The 20,806-nt window shown below is 40.3% G+C and overlaps 2 protein-coding genes across 9 annotated transcripts in view; both read right to left on the reverse strand.

The window, feature by feature from the left end:
* Positions 1–11,282: 11,282 nt before the first annotated feature.
* Positions 11,283–14,935, reverse strand: LOC127621110 (serine/arginine-rich splicing factor 7-like). 6 transcript variants are annotated; one of them, XM_052094589.1, is made up of 9 exons: positions 14,881–14,935; positions 14,672–14,756; positions 13,620–13,844; positions 13,114–13,293; positions 12,928–12,996; positions 12,805–12,843; positions 12,541–12,627; positions 12,336–12,422; positions 11,283–12,265 (listed from the first exon to the last, which is right to left on the reverse strand). In XM_052094589.1, exons 3-9 carry the CDS (start codon positions 13,835–13,837, stop codon positions 12,214–12,216), a joined length of 732 nt encoding a protein of 243 aa, XP_051950549.1. In that variant the 5' UTR covers positions 13,838–13,844; positions 14,672–14,756; positions 14,881–14,935; the 3' UTR covers positions 11,283–12,213. The 6 variants fall into 6 exon arrangements, with proteins under 6 accessions (XP_051950549.1, XP_051950540.1, XP_051950565.1 ...); XM_052094580.1 differs by having other exon boundaries at positions 13,620–14,181; positions 14,881–14,934; XM_052094605.1 differs by lacking the exon at positions 14,881–14,935 and adding an exon at positions 14,090–14,181.
* Positions 14,936–17,861: 2,926 nt separating this feature from the next.
* Positions 17,862–20,806, reverse strand: part of LOC127620952 (sodium/calcium exchanger 2-like) — a 59,063-nt gene continuing 56,118 nt past the window's right edge. For all 3 annotated transcript variants that reach the window (XM_052094346.1, XM_052094339.1, XM_052094330.1), the window contains exons 9-13: positions 20,254–20,366; positions 20,096–20,134; positions 19,534–19,633; positions 19,114–19,377; positions 17,862–19,026 (exon numbers count right to left, since the gene is read on the reverse strand). In XM_052094346.1, coding sequence (XP_051950306.1) covers positions 18,650–19,026; positions 19,114–19,377; positions 19,534–19,633; positions 20,096–20,134; positions 20,254–20,366 — 893 coding nt within the window. In that variant the 3' untranslated portion in view covers positions 17,862–18,649. The remainder of the gene's footprint in view (positions 19,027–19,113; positions 19,378–19,533; positions 19,634–20,095; positions 20,135–20,253; positions 20,367–20,806) is intronic.

The raw sequence follows: 20,806 nt of genomic DNA on the forward strand, positions 1-20,806 counted from the left end.
TGTGGGAGACCTTCACGCGCTGTCTGTCAGCGCTGCGTGTCTTGAGTTTGGACCAAGTGACTCCAAGGTCATTTTAAAACCTAGACACGGCTATGTTCCCAAGGTGAACGGTACTCCTTTCAGAGCACAGGTCATTTCCCTATTGGCGCTACCAGCATCCGATAGTGAACGCGACGCCAATCTCCTTTGCCCAGTCAGAGCACTGAGATTGTATACCGCGTGCTCCGCCATTTTCAGACGCTCTGAGCAGCTTTTCGTTTCGTTCGGAGGGCGCACCAAAGGTCTCGCCGCCTCGAAACAGACACTATCTAGATGGATAGTGGACGCTATTTCTGCTGCATACCGTCAAAAGACCTGCCATGCCCGTTGGGCATTAGGGCTCACTCCACTAGAGGCATGGCATCCTCGTGGGCATGGTCCAGCGGGATTCCCATTCACGACATATGTGTGGCAGCGGGATGGACTTCCCCCTCCACATTTGTCAGATTTTACAATATGGAAGTGCCCGCTCTGCAGGCAAAACTACTAGCGGTTTAATACGCTACAGCTCCCCTGGTGAGCTGCACTGATGGAACACATTCCACACAGACCGGCACCGCCGCTCTGTCGTTCCCTTCCCACTATGTGCTTATATATTACACAAACACTGACCCGCATTCTTGCCGGCCAAATCTTATTTCCCCACTCATAAGGGCTCCCCCGGGTTCCCCCTTAATTCCCTGGGGCTCATACAGTGACAATGGGTTCCCGTAGCGTAAGCTAGCTTACGCAATACGAGAGAACCTCTCGTAAGAGAACGTATCGGTTACCTAACGTAACCTCGGTTCTCTCTAGATGAGGGAACGAGTATTGCGTAGCCGGCCGTGCTTCGCGCCACGGCGACTTTTCGCTTCAGTCAATGAAAACCAGGGTTCCAGCCTACTGAACTACGCTTATATGCACTCTAGTCACGCCCTTTTGGCGGGCTTTGATGCAGTGAGCGCGGACGCCTCTCATTGGATGCGAGTTCGCCCAAGCTCGTCTATAGGCTGCAGCAGTTGCCGCAGAGCAACCAATGAGCTCGCTAGCTAGCCCGCTCAAGGTCTGCAGCTGCCGCACTGCGTTGACAATGGATACAAAATTAAGGATAATTTTTTGGCTTCAATATCTCAGAAAAGATGAATCTTTCCCGTAGCGTAAGCTAGCTTACGCAATACTTGTTCCCTCATCTAGAGAGAACCGAGGTTACGTTAGGTAACCGATACGTTTTCATGAGCTGTATGCCAAAATCATCAGTATTAAAACAATAAAAGACCTGAAATATTTCAGTTGGTGTGCAATGAATCTAAAATATATGAAAGTTTAATTTTTATCATTACATTATGGAAAATAATGAACTTTATCACAATATGCTAATTTTTTGAGAAGGACCTGTATATGAGCTATAGCCATATAGTATGAATTACTCCTTATGAACCCGGCCGGGAAGGGAGTTTATTTATAATTAAGTGCTTGTGATTTATGGACTTATAACAGCCTGAATGCAGGCGGTTATGTAAATGATGCGGAGCCCGTAAATAAAAAGGGGGCATAAGTTTATATGGCCAGAGGTGTAGTGGTAAAAAAAAGAGATGGCTAAACTATAAATTCTGGTAGACCACGACGTGGTCACCCGGTAAGGTGGGCCACTGCCTACCGGTGTATGTGTATCCTGATGACATTGCTATAGGCTATCATTTGATGGTACTACCAAGGGTATCACTGGTTGTTCCCTCATCATAGGTCACACAATCACTATTCAATTCATACATTAATTGTTAAAGAGACCCAAGAAGGAATAATATGGTTGAAATCTATAAAGTTTACTAAATGACAAAACAGAGAGAACAAAAATATTTAAGAGAGATAGAGAGGGAGGCTTATATCCAGGGCTTCCAATGCAATGCACTTGTACATAATGATTAGGGATTTGGGATTATTTTCATAGTCGATTAATCTGTTGAATATTTTCTCGATTAATCAATTATTTGTTTGGTCTATAATATGTCAGAACAATGTGGATCAGTGTTTCCCAAAAGCCCAGGAGGATGACGTCCTCAAATGTCTCGTTTTGTCCACAACTCAAAGATATTCAGTTTACTGTCACAGAGGAGAGAAGACACTAGAACATATTCACATTTAACAAGCTGGAATCAAATAATTTTTTACTTTTGTCTTAAAAAATGACTCAACCCGACTAATTGATTATCAAAATAGTTTAGATAGTAAAATAGTGCAGATTAACGACAGAAGAATGAATCTGGTGCCACATATTTTTAAAAAAATTGCCGGATATCCATTTTTACATGAGACGTTTGGGCTAGTGAGTGACAGATGAGTCTTGATGCAGTCTGCTGCTTCCTGCTGATTGGTCAACACTGACAGTAATGCAGCCAGGGTTTCCCATACACACATTGATTTTCGATTTATTTTTTATTTTTTACTAAGCCTATTTAAAATCGTATTTGATTGCAGAGAGCCGTAGCGCATTCACGCAGCACTAGGCTACCTCTCGCTCGTCCCTCTCTCTCTCTCTCTCTCTCTCTCTCTCTCTCTCTCACCCGTACCTCTCGCGCTCTCTCTCCGTCATGGAACACCGCTGCATAAATCTGTCCAACACAGCACTGTCAGTTATTACTTATTAGCCATCATGCAAGGAGCCTAGCTAATAAGGAGAGCTAAGTTATTGTTAGAATACAGCTGGATTTTTGAGGTCAGCACGCTGTATATAGCTGGTAGTAGTCAATATCGATGCACGCGCATGGGAAACACTGGCAGCAGCGCATTATGAAAGACTTCGTCTTAGGTTTAACAACCTATGAAACTAATAATGAACAATATGAAACTAAAACGACATAAGCTTAATTTAAAATGGCTTAGGAACTATCTATTTAGAGGTGGATAAACGCAATTTAGAGGTGGATAAACCCACTTTGGAGGTGGGTAAACGCTATTTCCGAATTTTGGGAGGTGCGTTAACGGCGTTTACGTGTGTTTAGCCTCCACTACATCCCTGTATATGGCCAATGAATAGCAAGTGCTCTAAACAGAGAGGACTTGTGAAGAAAGAGATGTTACTTCTAGGTTGTAAAACCTTGCAAACGTGTTTTGCAAGGACCATCCTGCTGCAAAACATATGTCATGTAAGGACACACCATTCGTCCATGCCCATGAGGAGGCCATGCCTCTAGTTGAGTGTGCTTTAACACCAATTGGACAAGTCTGACCCTGCGATTCATAAGCCAGGGTAATTGCATCAGCAATCCAGTGAGAAAGCTTGGAGACGGACATCCCTTTTGCACGTCCTCCATAGCATATAAAGTTCTCATCAGACAGTCTGAACTGGTAAGTATGCTCAACGTATGTATGTAGCGCCTGCACAGGGCATAACAAATGCAATGATTTTTCCTCATCTGAATTAAATGTAGGAGGGACGAAGGCCTGAAGATGAACCACCTGTGCTTTGAAGGGTGTGGTCAGGACCTTGGGTAAATAGCCTTTCCTGGGTTTGAAAGTGGCTCTTGGACTGTAGCCTGCCGAAATGGGTTTAATCGTCTTGCTCCTTTAAGGAACTTTATGATTAAATCATGCTTTCCTATAAAGGCGCTGGTTTCATGTGTGTGATACGCAGATCTAGTTGCCACATACACTTTGAGCTTTAACGGGGTGAGTCCTGCGTATAATCATTCTTGAAGAAATATTAATATTTCATGTATGGTGCAGTTTACCGGGTCCTTGCTGTGTGAGAGACACCAATCAGCGATCACCTTCCATTTTAGTGCATAGAGGCGTCTAGTGGATGGTGCTCTGGCTTGTAAAATGGTGTTCATGACTAAACACATCAGTTCTGGTACATTTAGTGCACTCCATTCAGGGGCCACACATGCAGGTTCCACAGCTGGGGCTGGGGATGCCAAATTGTGCCTTGCGCCTGAGAAAGGAGATCCCTCCTCAGTGGTATTTCCCATGGTGAGCTGTACAGCATCTCCATAATTTCCGAAACCATGGCTGGTTGGCCATTTCAGTGCAACTAATAGAACGTTTTCTTGTCCTCTCAGACTTTGCATATGGCAGAGGGGATCAGGCATACTGGAGGAAACGCATATTTGTTTTTCACCGGCCATTTGTGTGCCATTGCATCCTTTTCCGGCAGGGCTTGGGACTTCGAATAACAGAGGGGACAGTGGGCATTCTCCACTGAGGCAAATAGATTGATTTCTGCTTTGCTGAATATTTCCCAAATCCTCAGTATAGTTTGAGGATGAAGTCTCCATTCACCCGGTATCACCCCTTAGCGTAACAGCAGACATGCACCGTAATTCAGGCAGCCTGGGACATATGTCACTCTCAGGGAGAGATGATGCTCGCTCCATATGAATTATTTCTGCCTTGGCTGTTTATATATACCACAACTGTCATGTTGACTGAGCAAACAGGACATGACAGCTCACTATTTCTGGCTGAAAGCCTCTAAAGCTAGAATTACAGCCAATAGCTCTAAGCGGTTGATGTTCCAAGCCCTCCTCACACCTGTCCAGGTGCCAAAAGTTGGGCGTCCATTACACACCGCCACCCAACCCGTGTTGGCATCTGTGGTCACCCTTTTCTGCCTGACAACTTGGGACTTCGAGTACCAGAGGGGACAGTGGGTATTCTCCACTGAGGCAAATAGATTGATTTCTGCTTTGCCAGATATTTCCCAAATCCTCAATACAGTTTGAGGGTGAAGTCTCCTGAATTCTGCCATGGCGGTTCTGCCATGGCGGTTTATATATGCCACAACTGTCATGTTGTGTCACCAGGACATGACAGTTTGATATTTCTGACTGAAAAGCCTATAAGGCTAGAAGCCTGTAAGAGACCTAATGGAATGCCGCCGCCACAAATCCCAGTGCTTTCTGAAACAAGTTTCAGTGGAAATGTTCTCCCCAGTTTTAACTGAGATGGACACTGTAAAATGGCTGAAGCACTAAAACTGTGCTGGCATAAAAAAGCCTCTGATTGCGGCAGTAACAGCCAATTGTCGAGGTAGTTTAGGATGCACATGCTGCTTAGTTTCAGAGGGGAGAGAACCGCATCAATGCACTTTGTGAATGTACGATTAGCCAAAGACTGTCCGAAGGGCAGGACTATGAATTGATATGCTGTTCCCTCGAATGCGAATCTCAATAACATCCTGTGATGTCGTACAATTTGGATATGAAAGTACGCATCCTTCAGATCTATCAACGCAAACCAATCGTGTGGGCGTACATGCGATAATATCCTTTTCCGAATAATCATTTTGAATAGGCGCTTTACAAGTGCGCAATTAAAATGTCTCAGATTGGCCGAAGCCCACCGTCTTTCTTTGGAACAAGAAAATAATGGCTGTAATACCATTTTGTGCTTGACAACTTGGCACAATCTCGATCACGTTTTTCACTCTGTTGAAATGGGGTGGCTGGTGTGCAAAAAAAAAGGATCGTATAACCATGTTCCATCGTTTTTGCACCCATTCTGAAATACCCGTTAGGGCTCGCGACACATCCGCATAATGGGACAGAGGGCAGTTTGGGTTGCTCACTGTATGATATGATGCAACGCTCACTATAGGGATGCGGTTGTGCATAATGTGTGTGCTTTGAAGAGGAAAAAGGGGGCTCTTTATTGAGAATGTATGAGCATCTCGTGCATTTGCAATGAGTGCTGTATTCTTTTTTGCACTTATTGCATTTTTTATTGCATTTATTTGAGTGCAAGACACAGAAACAACATTTTGAATAACAATATCCCTTTCCCGACCAACAAAAGTGGGGAGATGGGGAACAATGTTTTGTGTCTCTCCAATCTAGCCTTTTTTGGAGCAGACCCAGAGGGAATCGCGGGCTCTGCTTTCCACTTCAAATGGTTGTGCCCGTCAGGAGCTATTTGCTGCGTGTACTGATACGCAGGTGCCTGTGAGGCAGCAGATATGGGGCTTTTAGTCACGCACTGACTCGAAACAGAGTGAGGGCGAACTGGCTGTGATATACTCCATGTGGGCATAAAGTGTCTCTTAGCCAGTGACTGCTGCTGAATCGCGACATAACGCTCAGCAAACTTATTCATAGAGCAGCCAAAAAGGCCGGCTGGAGACACTGGAGCATCTAAAAGAGTGGCTTTTTCTTTATCGCCATTGTGTGGAGTGCTTATCCAGTTTGTTCTGGTGCTGAGTAAGCTTTTCCCGCCAGTGCGGACGTTTGTCGACACGGTTTGGAAGGATGTACATGTTACTCACTGGGCAGAGGTGTGCCGCTACCGCCTCCTCCACAGGGGGTAATTGGGCATAACCGTTTTCTTTCCCATGATCCACATTAAAGAGGATGGCGTCACTGCGCGAGCGTGCCATATAAGGTCGCGCGCCAGGACTTGAATAGTTAATTATGAACTTCGGGGAAGAAATGTGTGGGATGCTGCCGTTTGACAGCGCCCGGACTGCTGGAACCATTCATCGAGGCAAGATTGTCCCTCTGGGGGAGACCAGTCAGGGTGAAGCTCTTCAACTGCCCTTGTAAAGATGCGGAGCATCTCCCTGTCAGTGGCACATGCACGTTCCTCGCTGGGGGAGGGGCGGCAGCATCATCCACTGACCATTTGCCTGATGCGGCGAGAGACATGACTTCGTCATCCTCCCCAGCGTCAGATCCACCAAACGAGACGTGGCCGCATGCTCCATCAGAGGGCCGGAGCTTGTCTCGCACATAGCGTATGGGGATATATGCACTTTGTGGAGATTGAGAGGCTCATGGGGCGTGTGCCAGCACGAAATCCACCTCAAGTTCGTCCTGCTCGACCTCGCGGCCCCGCCGTGCATCCTCGTGTGAACTCTGGTTGGCTGGTGGGAGGGCGCGAGAGGCTATATCGTCCCTCAGAACGAGGGCGATTGAGACTCATGTCCTCACAGTGAGGACAGTCTGTCTCCATGAGGGCTGACTCTGCGTGGGCGCCCAGACAGAAAACGCAGCTCTCATGCTTGTCTGACGGCGGGATGTATCTCTCGCACAAGGAACACTTACGGAACGACTCTTGAAAAAGACACGAACACGTAAGTGGCTCTTCTAGATATATAAATATAAATATAGATTTATATTTATATAACTTATGTAACTTACATTTATAACACACAAGTACAATTTTGCTTTAAAAGGATACTCTACACCTGCCGACGCGCTGCGGAGAATCAGGATGCTGAGGTCCGTTCACCAGCGAAGCGTCAAGCGGCGAGGCGGAGTGATGTTTGCCGGAGCACTGCAGGGGAGCGGAGAGTCTTCTCGCTGCCGTGAAGATTCCGTCCGCTGACTGGTGTGTATCGACAGCGAAGGTAGAGGGCTTCAACACAAGAGGTAATCGCTGTCTTGAAGGAAGAAATTCTAAGGAAATGGTGTCTGTGCACCTGTTCGCGCCGAAACGAGCAGTCAGTTTCACGCCAAAACAGACTGGGCTCAAACACAAAAATATTAGAATATTGGCGTTATTGTAGAGAGGTTTCAAATAGGTTGTGTATGAAGGCACTCCCCATATGCGTTAGTAAATGCAATGTCAAGTGGACTGAAGTCGTAAGGGAACTTGAAGAGCTGCCTACCTAGACGACATTTTGAGGCATCATGCATTCGAATGCACCTGGTGGCCAAAAGTTATTCCTGCACTGTAATATATATATATATATATATATATATATATATATATATATACATATATATATTATAAATGTGTAATAATGAAAGAACATTTGTGCAAAACAGTTTCTGTGTGGACTTCACAAAAAGAACAGTTTGTATTGATGTCTCTTTTAAATTTAACCATGTAATAATTAGCAGGGTAGTATCTGTGAATCATTCTGAACGACACTTCCTTCACCTTGTTTATTATCAGGTATCTGTGAGGAATCATCCAAACCTTTTTCCAATCAATATCATTTACAAAACGGTTCCAATAAAAAGTAACATTTGGAATAGAGACAATTTCTTTCTGAAACAAAGCACGAATGTTCTTATTCTCACGAGGAAGTTGAGAAAAACAGATTTTTCCAACTGGTGATTCAGCCACATCGGGGAGGGAGACAGAAGTAGGTGGAGGTCTGCCAGTATTCCTAAAAAGCATGATTGTGCCTGATGGAATGGCGTCAAATACAATTGCAAATTATCTTGGCGTAACTGGAATATTATATGTTAATAAAAACTCTCTATAAGAGAAAAGTCGCCCCTCTCCATCAAATAGCTGACCCACCAGCAGAATCTGACTGAGTACCCAATTCTCAAAAAAGAGTGACTTGTTTTTATATAAAATATCTCTGTTATTCCAAATTAGATAACTGTGAGATGAGAAATTATGCTTATAAATGAGAGACCATGCTAAAAGGACCTTCTTGTGAAAGTTGGCCAGTTTTACAGGGAGTTTGTCCACATTGTGGTTACAGTTCAAAATAAAGCTCAGACCACCAAAGCGAGAGAATATATAGTGGGGAATAAAATTCCAAATCGAGACAGGGTTTTTAAGAAAATGCTTAGCCCAATTAAACTTAAAAGTATTGTTTAGAGTATTGAAGTCCAAAAAGTTGAGCCCACCAGATTCATAATTATTCATAACAACACTTCTTTTGATGTAATGTATACGATTTTTCCAGATGAAGTCAAAAAGTGTTCTATCAATATCTTTACAAATTTTACTGTCCAGGTGTAAAGAGAGAGCTGCGTATGTAAGCCGGGATATCCCTTCAGCCTTGGTAAGTAATACTCTGCCTTTTAGAGATAAGTCCCTTTGCAACCACTGATTCAATTTGTTTTGGGTTTTTTTAACAATTGGAGAGAAATTTAATGGGCATCTCATTTTCTGATCTTTAGAGATAAGAATACCTAAGTATGTAACTTCTGCCTTAATCGGAATGTCGCAAATAGTTTGTATATTACAATCTTTTACAGGTAACAGTTCACATTTATTAATATTTAGGCATAGACCAGAGGCCTCTGAAAACTGGTTAATTACTTGAATGGTAATATGACAGATATCTGGCTTGCATTTTTTTTAAAGATTGTGGTATCGTCAGCAAGTTGACTGATGATGATATCCCTACCCGCAATAGAAATTCCTTGTATAACACTGTTAACGACATGAGTTGTGAGAATTTGTGTACAAAGTAAAAACAAATAATCAGGCATCCCTGACGAATGCCCCGTTTCAAATTAAATCTAGGGGAAGTTCCATATTTCAGTTTGATAGAGCTATTGCCATTGATATATAATGCTTTGCAGAAAAAAAAATCCCCAAAACCAAATTTTTCTAAAGACAGAAAAATAAATTGGTGTTCTATTGTATCAAAAGCCTTATAGAAATCCAAGAAGAGGATGAAGCCATCTTCAGATATCAGGTCAGAGTAGTTAAGAATATCTAATACTAGTCTAATATTGTTAGAGATGTGCCTATTCCTCATAAAGCCTGATTGTGTCTCATCTATAATTGTGTCAAGAGTTTCTTTAATTCTCGAGGCAAATATTAACGCCATAATTTTGTAATCATTATTTAGCAGACAAATGGGTCTCCAGTTATCAATAAAAAGCACGTCTTTTCTAGGTTTGGGAATCAATGTGACCAGCCCTTGAGTGAGGCTAGGAGGAAGGGCATCATTCTCTATACTCTCCATAAAAACCTGTAGTAAAAATGGGGCTAAGTGATCTGAGAACGCTTTATAAAATTCTGCAGTTAAGCCGCCAGTGCCGGGTGATTTATTGTTTTTTAATAGAGCAATCGAATCAGTGACCTCTGCTATTGTAAGCGGGGTGTCACAATAATCTTTGTCTGCCACATCAATCTTTCTTACGTTATTTACTGAGTTTAGATATTGAGATGTAACTTCTTTATTATTTTTTGAGCTGTATAAAGTGCTATAAATTAATTTCAGATTTTTGTTCAAAATTTTAGTGTGATCAGTAACAACCCCATTAATATTTAAATTATGGATGGAATTGGTTTTGGATCAGTATTTTTCAAGACAGAAAAGTAGGCAGAATTTTGCTCCCCCTCCTCCAGCCATCTCTTTCTAGACCTTACAAAGGCTCCCTCTGCTTTTTGTCGATATAACACGTTTAATTTGTTTTGGAGTTCTAAAAGAAGTAGTTTATCCTTCTCTGAAACTTCCTCGGGGTGTCTCTAATAAAATGAGGATATTTTACTTATGACTTCCTCTTCTTATGCTCTTTTAGCTTTGGCAATAGATGTTCCATACTGTCTTAAGAATTTTCCTAACTCAAACTTAAGTAGTTCCCAGTTAGTGTTGTAGGATTTTTCCTTTTTAGCCTTGTTGTAAAAAAAAAAAAAGAGTAATTAAACTTAATAATTTCAGGCTTAACCTTTTCATGCTTTAACACGGTATTGTTTAATTTCCAGTAGCAAGATCTATTAAATTGGATGCTTATATGAATTGCTCTATGGTCAGTGAGGGGTGTGGCAAGGACATTTACTGTAATTTTTTCTTTATCAATGTTATTAGATAACAGCCAAAAATCAATACGAGACTGGCTGGATCCTGACCTGTTGCTCCAAGTAAAGGATCTTTCATCAGGAAATTTTTCTCTCCATACATCCACAATGGTAAATTTTCCCATAAGTGTCTTAAGGTTTGTGCTGAGGGAGGAGGGCCGCCCAGGGGGCCACCTTCCATGCTCTCAGTATCTTTGAGTAAATGAATGATGGCAATGACGCAATCGGAAAAGAGCTATACACACACCGGAAACTGTAACGCGTGCGCACGCTAAAGTCTCTTTGATTTTTTTTTTTTTTTTGCACAGGTCACTTCGGGGGCTCCGTATACAAGAAAGGCTCACATGCCTGGATAAAAAGGATAATATTAATAAGAATTTTGTGCCCGAGGTGGGAAAATATGTTTTTTTTTTTTGGAGAATTAACATAGTTCAAGTTTAAAAAAGAAAAAAAAATTTGTTTTTAATGAAAATTTTGAAAATTGCAAGTGGAAATGGCACCAGTTTTGTAGAATCAAACCGGTTTTGACCCTTAAAATATGACATTCACAATAACAAAACAGGTGGCACATGATGTTCACAAAAATGTAGTTACTAGATACATTGTGTCTAGGCTATACAAGGCTAAAACACCAGAGTAACAGACATGGCATTAAACATTAGCTGAACAAAATAAAATCAATGAAAAACAAAAGGTGAGATTAAATTTTTTTTTTAATTATAAATTGCGATGTCATACAACTTACATGTAGTTTTACCTTCATTGTACATTGTAGTGTTACATCTCATTTAGTTCATTGTACTTTCAGGGCCTAAATCACATAGAGCCCTGTAAAAATCTTTCAATCTCTGTGTATATGGTAAGGTGACTTGTAGTTCAATTTATGGTATAATTATTTGGCTTCGATTCAAAAAAATCAAATGGAATCATAACATTCACAACTCTTACCATGAAATACCGAAAACAGCTGTACACACAAGCCTGGGAATTGTATCCCATACAATTGTTAAACAGACAAGACAGTCAGTCAAGAGTGCAATACCTCATGACTAACCATTGCACAAAACCTTTTTAATCCATGTTGTAAACGAGTTTGCTGCCAGTTTTAGGTTTGAATGTATCGTATATGCATGGACAACATTTACACATCAAGTTCCTAACAAAGTCCCCCTAATGAAAAAAACCAGGTCAGCAACACCACACACAGAAACAGTTGGGTTTGTAAAGCTTTACTTTATTAAAAAGATCATTGCCATTTTCAAACGTAAAAAAAAATAAAAATAAATAATCATTCTACACCAACCAAAAGAAAAAACTTCTATCACAGCATATACTCTTCATCTCATACAATACACTGACTAATCACAACAGAGCTCATTCACCACCTTACCTACAATCAATCCACTGACCACAGGACATTCAGCTCAACACTGAAATAAAACAATGGAGCTTAAAATCCTTTAAGAGTCTGATAATAATAAAAAAAAATTAAATAAAAAGTGACAAGAGGGATACATGAAGAAAATGACAAGCCTTCATGAGATGATAGTGATGCTTTTACAAGGTGTGAGGAGCTTTGTCAAAAAAAAAAAAAAAAAAAAAAGAGCTTGGTAGCTACAGTAGAACAAGGATTGAAATCATGGGGGAAATAAAATACATATCAGCAAAGGTAAAGGTGGGGAATGAAAGTGAAATATCAGATCAGTCAGCATCTGGGGTTGGGCTTCTCCTTGGGCTGGCAGACCTGGAATGACTAAGACACACACTGTCAGCATCTACACATTCTCTGTACATATACACAGAAGCGCATATCAGACATTTACCTTTCTTTCTTATGACTGACTGAACGAGACCGAGATCTGGATACACTACGTTTCCTTTGTCTGGAACCAGAGCGTGAACGGGAGCGACTTAAAAGAAACACATGAAGATTTAAAATGAGATGGCATGTTAAATTATAGAACCTAATTTCATGGGTGTGTGAAGCCCAGGTAATAAATGTGGATGGGTAAAATATGGATCCTTTACCTGTCTCTACGGACAGGGCTTTTCGACCTGCGGACTGGGGAACGAGAGCGCCGCACAGGAGTTCTGGAGCGGGCTGGAGAGGCAGACCTAAACAATATAAGTTAAATGTTTAAGCAGCTACCCAGAGACCAACCAGAAAGATCAATTACAAAACTGACACAGGGACACATACTATAGAAAGAGTGCTGCAAAAGCACTGTGTAAAACCAATGTAGTACTTAAAATTGCTTCAATTAGAGTAGGTGGACTGATAGCACAACTTACCTGCTTCTGCGTTTTGAGTATGACGGTGAACGGTACCTCCTGTGAAAGAGGAAAAAATATCATGAAATTTCGAATGCTGCAAGATCCTTTTCAAAACACAGCTGGAGCAGTGCAAGGTCTTACTTTTCATTGCTACGGCTACGAGAGCGGTAACGCCGGCCACGAGATCTGGAACGAGAGCGAGATGCTGACCTACAAATTAAACAGCACAAAATGGGTTAAATCAAACAGGAATATTAACAACCATTCATCACAGGGGTCAAGTAATAGTGGAATGGAAATAAAAAGAGTCGATACATCGACATTTACCTGCTGCGTCGGCCACGCCTCTTATTGAAGCGATAGCAGTCGTAGGCATAATGGCCACTCTCTCCACACTGGTAGCATCGGTCATTTGGGTCAAATTGCCTGCGGTTAGGGCGCCCAAATCGGGACTTTCTAGACATACCAGTAGACAGCTCAACTCTGACGCGGGCTCCACAAAGCACCCTGGAATATTATAGATCACAAGGTTAATAGTTCCTCTCTGTCTACCAATAAACCAGAGTTGTGCCCATATTGTGACCCAGCTGTTTATGCAACCAAGACCGCTCATGATGGTCCTGTTTTTTTTCCATCAATAACTGAACTCAACAACAGACTATATTTAACTTGAATCCAGGAAAACACCATATAAAGTTGGGGCCTTTGTGAGCGGAAAGAGATCAGTGATAAACCGCCGACACTCACCCCTGCTTCCTGAAGAGGTCAGGGGGTTAAATGTGCTGCAGTAGCATCATGGGAAATGTACGCAGGTAGAACTCAAGTTGACTCACTTTCCGTCCATCCCCTTTACGGCATCCTCTGCATCTCTGGCATCCTCATACTCTACGAAGGCGAAACCTGGTGGGTTTCGTGCAACCCATACACTCCTCAGTGGTCCGTAGTAACTGAAGGCTCGTTCAAGTTCACCTTTGGCTGCACCGTTGCCAAGGTCACCAACATAGACCTTACAGTCAGAGGCACGAGAGGAACTTCGGGATGAGTAAGACATCTTGCACCTGTAATGTGGAAAAATTTATTAAAAAGAGAGAGAGAAAAAAAAAAAGGTAAATTATTGCCTCCACTACAATTAAAAGGTGACTATTTTTGATGCACAGTACAAGCAACTGATTGCCCTTTAGCATCCAATTAAATAAATGGTTAAGAATTTGTGCATTTGAAGTTTTCCCACCAAGTCTAAATATCTCAGTATCTAGAGTGCATCTTCATTCAGCAGTTCTGCAGTAAGCCATTTGGTCTTTACGTTTATGTTGTGCAGTCCTGCGTGAGCAAATAAACATCGCAGCTCAGGACCACTTTTTCCCTCATCATGTGGACACATCAAAATCGGGAAACCTAAAAGATGTGAGACTGTTACACCAATGTTACTAGTCGATGTACACTTAAATATTTGCCCAAATAAAGTGCTTGTGTTTTGGTGTCTGTAATATTCACTGAAACAACTGAACCACGGCCATGATTGATCGATAGATCAATCACGTCCATCAATACATTACTAAAACAAGTACTACTCAAGCGTTTTAAGTCCACAGAAGACTTATTGCTTGGGGCTTATAAGCATTACGCATGTAAAAATGTAGCAAGTGGTTTTTGTATGTTAGCCACTAAACAAGATTAACGCCATTTATAAGTGCGCAGAAGTAGCAGGCCGCTCTTTGTTTGGCACGTTTCGCATTAATCGTTTCACCTACCGAAACAAAGACCTGCCAGCTGGCACAACAGTTAAGAACACGAGCTGCCGTACAAGATTACGGAAAAAGCGTGAAGAGCGTAACCGTTAAAATAACATTAGATAAACAAGACCGTCACCCGCACGCGGACTTACTATGTGTGACTCGACGTCCTCGGTTCCGTGCGAGGGCGCGTGGACGTCTTCTTCTTCCGGTTGATTAAAGGCGCTTCAACCAAACCTTGACCGACATGAGAAAACAGCTCATGAATGCAATCAAAATCAGATTCGCTAAAATGGCAGTAATTGAGTTCTAAAATTCCATTACTGCTTCTGAAAATATTAAACTACAAAAGCGCTCTTACCAGCTCTCTTATCTTACGCGCTTCTTATCCCGGAAGCAGCCTCGTTGATTTCTCCTCTCTCACTTTCCATGGGGGAGGGGCGGGACTTTAATGCCTAAAGATGATTGGCTCTTGCAGATGCCACTCAAACTAGAGGCGCGTTTTCTACCGGGATTCCAAACAAGGAATGCTGCTGGTGCTGTCCGATTGAATCTCACGATTACAAATTCAGGTTATATTTCACCCCCAAAATAAAATAAAACAATAATAAATAAATACATTTTGAACATGGGCAATTAAGCGTATTTTAGGGTGACTGAGATTTTTGCATAGTCATTGCTGCATAGCACAATGTGTTAAAGGGATAGTTCACCTAAAATTAAATTCGTATTAGCCGAGTTTCCATCCAAAATCTATCTTTCTTTCTTTGCGCATTTCTGAATATTCCACCTCTTCCTAGCGCATTACATTTCTATGCGAATTTAGAAAGTTTATTCGTATATCAAGGAACGCAGCTATTCACACTCATGTTGTTCCAAACCTCAAATTACGTTCTTCTGTGGAACACAAGATTAATTTGAGGCAGAAGGAAAGCCACAGTTACCATTCACAAGGTGGTAATATGGGAAAACGATGCAAGTAAAGTGAATGTAACATTCTGTCTACAGTTATTTGACTACAGAGTTGGTTTGCATTTATAGTTCTGCGATTACAGAGACAAAATGCTAATTATGCATTCATAGATAAACAAAGATGATTTAGTGTCAGCAAATACTAGAGTGTGATGAAATGGCGCTACCTGAAGCTGTGCAGCGCATTTTGCCGGGCAGAGCAGATTAAAAGCGGGCCAATTTTACTAATCTAATCTGACTAAATGCTCTGCGCATGCGGCGTGCTGTGCCACAGTGAGGCGCGTGCGACCCATTTGAATTTGACATAGATTAGAATAACCCATCTGATATAAGACACTTAAAGGCTCTGTGCTGAAGATGAAACAAGATTAAATAGCCCGTCATATTAAACTACAGTGACGAGGAAAACAGGAAAACTTTGTTCTGTTCACAACGATAATAATCGTTTTTTATTCCACAAATCAGCACCCTTATTGAAATATACCTGACAGTTACTGTAGTAACATTAACTGTAGTAGTAACTGTGGTATTTTGCCAGAAATAGTGTATATATTTGTAATAAATGTTAATATTAGCCTACAAAAATCTGAAATATTGTATATTAGGGCACTAAATTCACTTTTATGGAGGTTGATTTTATTATTTCTACATGTGTTTAGGATATAGTTTTTTATTACAAATTCCATGGATTATTATTGTATTTATTTATTTTTTTTATTTTTATTTTTTTTACAAATTAATTACATACAATAATTACATCTAACCATGGTGGTCTTTTTTTTTTTTTTTTTTACCTGTGATTAACATGATACCATAGTTAAACTCTGCATACTATGCACGAACAATGGTAAACTGTCATAAAGGCAAATACAAAGCAAAATTTAACAAAAAAGTTTTAAAGCCTGGACACTCATGAATTAAGTATGAAGTTATTACTTTTTCATATGTTCAGTTCTAATGAACGTTAATTGTAAAAAGTGAATTAAAGGTAGCTTACACTCAGTAACTCTTTGTTGATGTCATCTTGTACTTACAGTGACACCTAGTGGTGTGGATGCAGCATCATTCAAAATCAAACGTTTTCAGTTACAGATGCCATTGTAGAAATTCACTATTCCCAGTCCACCATGATTAACTCAATCCAGAAGTGAAAGTGTCCAATAACATGATGGTTACTGAGATTAATACTTACTGAGACATTCAGCTGGTCATGTGATTCTAAAATGGCAGCCCCCATGAGGGCACCCCTGCCCCATGTAGGATTAAACAGCCTTTACAAGGTTACTGATGTGACAGTAACCCTGTACAGTCCTCATCTCATGTGAGTGGTCATGATTTTAAACATAAGTTTCAAAATTATAATTAATTTCTTCAGGAGTAAATATTTTTTAAAGGGAAAAATATTACTGAGTGCACCTTTAAATAATTAAGAGTCTGGCAAAAAAGAAAACAATTGATTGTTTTGGATAATATTAATATGTAACAGAGTTAACATAGCCCTAAATTGGTTGTTAATTAACTTCTGCTGTTTTTCTGTAGTTCAGTATTAATTATTGGGTTATTAATTATTTGCAGGTGTAATTTTGGTAAAAGTCTTGACACCTCACCGTGGACCTCACACATTTTCAAACCCTGGCTAAACGGCCCTGTCCAAAAGTATTTATAAAATTATTGTAGCATTAAGAACGAGTTCAGATTATGTGAATGTTGAAATTTAGGAGGCCTATGCTACATATTATTTATTATACATGTTGCCTGTATTACAGGGAGCAAATAAATGAGAAAAATACTGTATGCTTGCTCTTGAGTCACTTAAATAATAATAAATAAATATTTGGTATACTTTTGACATTCCCTGGTGAAAAAGAAATCATCAAATTAATTAATTAATAACAATACCTCGCTTGGCAAACACTAAATGGGTGTTGTTTTAAATACTTTCTCATGAATATAGGCAATATAACCAACTCTTACCAGGTGCTGTTTAATTAGCTTGAAATTACATATCTTTTGAAATATGATTATTTACTGTAGACAATACTGTCAAACATATGGTCAAATCATTGTGCTGATCGGAAAGTTCGTGAGTAGAATAAAACACATTATTTCACTCACATATCAAATAATATCAAGTAAAAACTCTGAGAAAAAAGCTTTTAGAGATTTATGCCTAAATCTGCCACTGCATGTTTTTGATGGCTTTCATTAGATTCCCCCTATAACCCTATATAGATTTTACCAAAATAATATATACTTTAATTCCATTTTGAATTTTTACCAAGAGCACTGTAAGAACTACAAAACATTCAACTTGTTAATGATTTTACTTAAATACTGATATATTTTCCAACTTTACATTTGAGTAAATTTCATAAAGTGACAAATATTACATATCCTCATTTGAGTAAATATATTATTAATGTGAATTATGATAATGACTATTATCACTTAATACATTATTACTTTGTTGAACTGTGCAAGATAGGTCCCATAATGTCTTATAATCAGTGTTGCGTCTCACATTCTTCAGTGAAACTAGCAAAACAAGTTCAGTCTCACTTGTCAAAGTGTTCTTTGGTAAACCACTGTGGAGAGTCAAGAGCGCCTTCTCTCTTTCAGAGATGTACATAACTTCACAGGTACAACAATTACCAGTCATTGAATGAGAATATAAAATGACAGTTCAAGAACTAGTGCTACATACATGATTGCACGTGTTAATGTCCTTTGTGTCAGTGAAGGTCTGGTAACCTAAAAAAATCAAAGTTAATAATACCGTCAATGTGTTTTGGATGTATTTGAAATTCTTTGAGTTGGAGACACCAACTCAAAGTTGCAAACATACAACTGTATTATCTTGTTATCTCTCACAATCTCTCTCTCTCTCTCATTCTCTCTCTCTCTCTCTCATTCACTCACTCACCCTTTATCTCTCACTCACTCGCTCACTCACTCTTTTTAGGTATGTTTGTGTGTACAGAAAATGCATACCTATTTCTATGGACACATTACCACAGACAATAGTCAATACCACCATAATTAGTGTACATTTCTCTCACAGCTCAGTTCTCACATAGTTTAACCTTAACTTAACTTCTGTATGCCATATTCGTCAGGGTATATCTGCATTTATTGAGTCTTTCTCTCTTTCTTTGTCCTCAGAAGCCAGTGATGTGACAGTAGGCCTCTAGGCTGGAGAATGTGACGTAGAGAAGCCACAAACCAATGAACAACATTGTAGTCAGAACCTTGGTCATTTTTGGCCCACCCAGCTCTCCGCCCACCGATGGCCGTCGCCGTAGCATCAGCACACCAATGTTGATGAAGGCGAAGATGGTAAAGAGTGTGACCGAGAAAGCAAGTGAGCCAGGATCTACGTAAAACACCTGACCTTTGACCTCCCAGTATATGGCTGAAATGGACCAGGCCAAGCCAATTCCCAGGAAGACATTAACGCCGTTGCTACCGGTTACGTTTCCAACCGAAGCATCTGCATATTGATCCTGTACAGCAGCAAACTTACTTGCAAATGTATCTGAAAGATGGAGGGGAGTTGAGAGATGCTGTTGGTAATTATGTTTCACATAATCAGACTCAAACACACACAAAATGAGACACTTACCCGGTATGGAAGTTCCTAAGGCAACAAACACTACTGCAGTCACAGTGTCACGGAGGCCCACCGTGCAGCCAAAATGAGATGCCAAGTCTCCAATGACAGCGGTAAGTAGCCCAATAGCCAGAATGGACACAACGAAGCAGGCCCAGCCATTCCAGTACTCCGTGGGTGGAACAAACGAAAACAGAACCTTCCAGAACACTGTCATCACATGCATGAAATAATCACAGCAAGATGGTCGCTGAGGCTCTCCTCCTTCCTCATCACCTTCTCATGAGAGGGAGGAAAGAAAGACAGAAAAAGGTAATAATAGGTCATTACCTATGATAATCTCTTACTTATAAATGTTATTATGCACACAGACTCACACAACATAATTCAATTCACATACAGTTAGAATACACTCAGATGTTTTCATTCTACCTGCACTGACTGTTACTGCCTCGATGAACTGTTCTCTCCAGGAGTGTGTGCCAATTACTTCGGCAAGATTTGTGTCCTTCAACAGACGGTCTACTGTATTCTAAACATATGCATACCATAGTGTTGCTAAGTGATTCTTATAGGAGAAATCTATCCATTTATCAAACAGTAATTAAACGTGATCAGTTGTTCATTGTTCTCTATAAGACATACGACAGTACAGTACAAATAATAAAAAAAGGTTAAAAAAAAAATCTATATCTGGATCGGTCATTTTGACAGAATTCCTGATTAATGTGTTGCAAAAGAATGTTCTCGCAGCCAGAATGGACAGTCATATGATAGGGTGTGATTAGGGCTAAAATCTTGAGATTTGGAAATGACAGTGAAGATAATTTTAAGCAGTAAACTACCATAAGTAATAGTTTTAATTATATCAAATTATAAATCTTCATGCATATAGATGTGATTAAACATCATCCAGTCAGAGAGTGGGTTTAAAGGTTTAGATTTAGGGCAATCCCTACACACACTGCACACTGAGGCGAAGGGCCTACTATACCGCATCTAAGACTCCATTAGGGGCCATTTCCTGTCGGACCTACATGAGAGGGAAGGAATCACAGCTTGTGTAATTTCTACCTGAATGTGATATAATAAATTGGGTACTGTGTTTCATGTGTTTGTTCATGTGTAAATACATCTAATCAGTGTGAGTACCTTGAAGGCCATGCTCTCCTCTATAATGACCTCTAGCCTGCTATGTTCTCCCAAAATGGGCTTTCCCTTTTCGGCTATACGTCTGGCCTCCTCCACTTCTGGACCAGGGGTGGCTGGGAAGAAGAGATGACAAGTAAAGGATACATGTGTTCAGATGTGAGGTGTGATAAATCATTTATTGTTGTGTAGAAAGACAAATAAAAACAGAAATCAATCAGTTATTCATGTTATAACATTACATACGATGTACAATATTTACATACAGTATTCTGTATTCAATATATGATAAAATACAATACTATACAGTACATACAGTATACAGGTTGTGTAATATACAGAATAAATCAAATATATTAAATAAAACTGAAGATCCGATCTGATTTTGCAAGATCATCTTACCTTGATTTAACAGCAGATCTGCAGCATGCAAGTTTAAAATCAATCAGTCAATACAGTTTTATTATTGTCAGTAAGAGAAAGCATTTTCTGCATTATTCTAAAACCAAAAGGATTTGGTTAATTGTTAGATTAATGAAAGTGGCACAGAGTTGCT

This window comes from Xyrauchen texanus, chromosome 3 (genome assembly GCF_025860055.1).
Source record: "Xyrauchen texanus isolate HMW12.3.18 chromosome 3, RBS_HiC_50CHRs, whole genome shotgun sequence".
Taxonomy (NCBI): Eukaryota; Metazoa; Chordata; class Actinopteri; order Cypriniformes; family Catostomidae; genus Xyrauchen; species Xyrauchen texanus.

Coding starts and splice junctions, on each gene's coding strand:
- LOC127621110 (XM_052094589.1), bottom strand. CDS start 13,837: ATGTCTTACTCATCCCGAAGTTCCTCTCGTGCCTCTGACTGTAAGGTC. Junction 12,628..12,804: donor TACTCAAAACGCAGAAGCAG/GTAAGTTGTGCT, acceptor TATATTGTTTAG/GTCTGCCTCTCCAGCCCGCT. Junction 12,423..12,540: donor AGCCCTGTCCGTAGAGACAG/GTAAAGGATCCA, acceptor GTTTCTTTTAAG/TCGCTCCCGTTCACGCTCTG.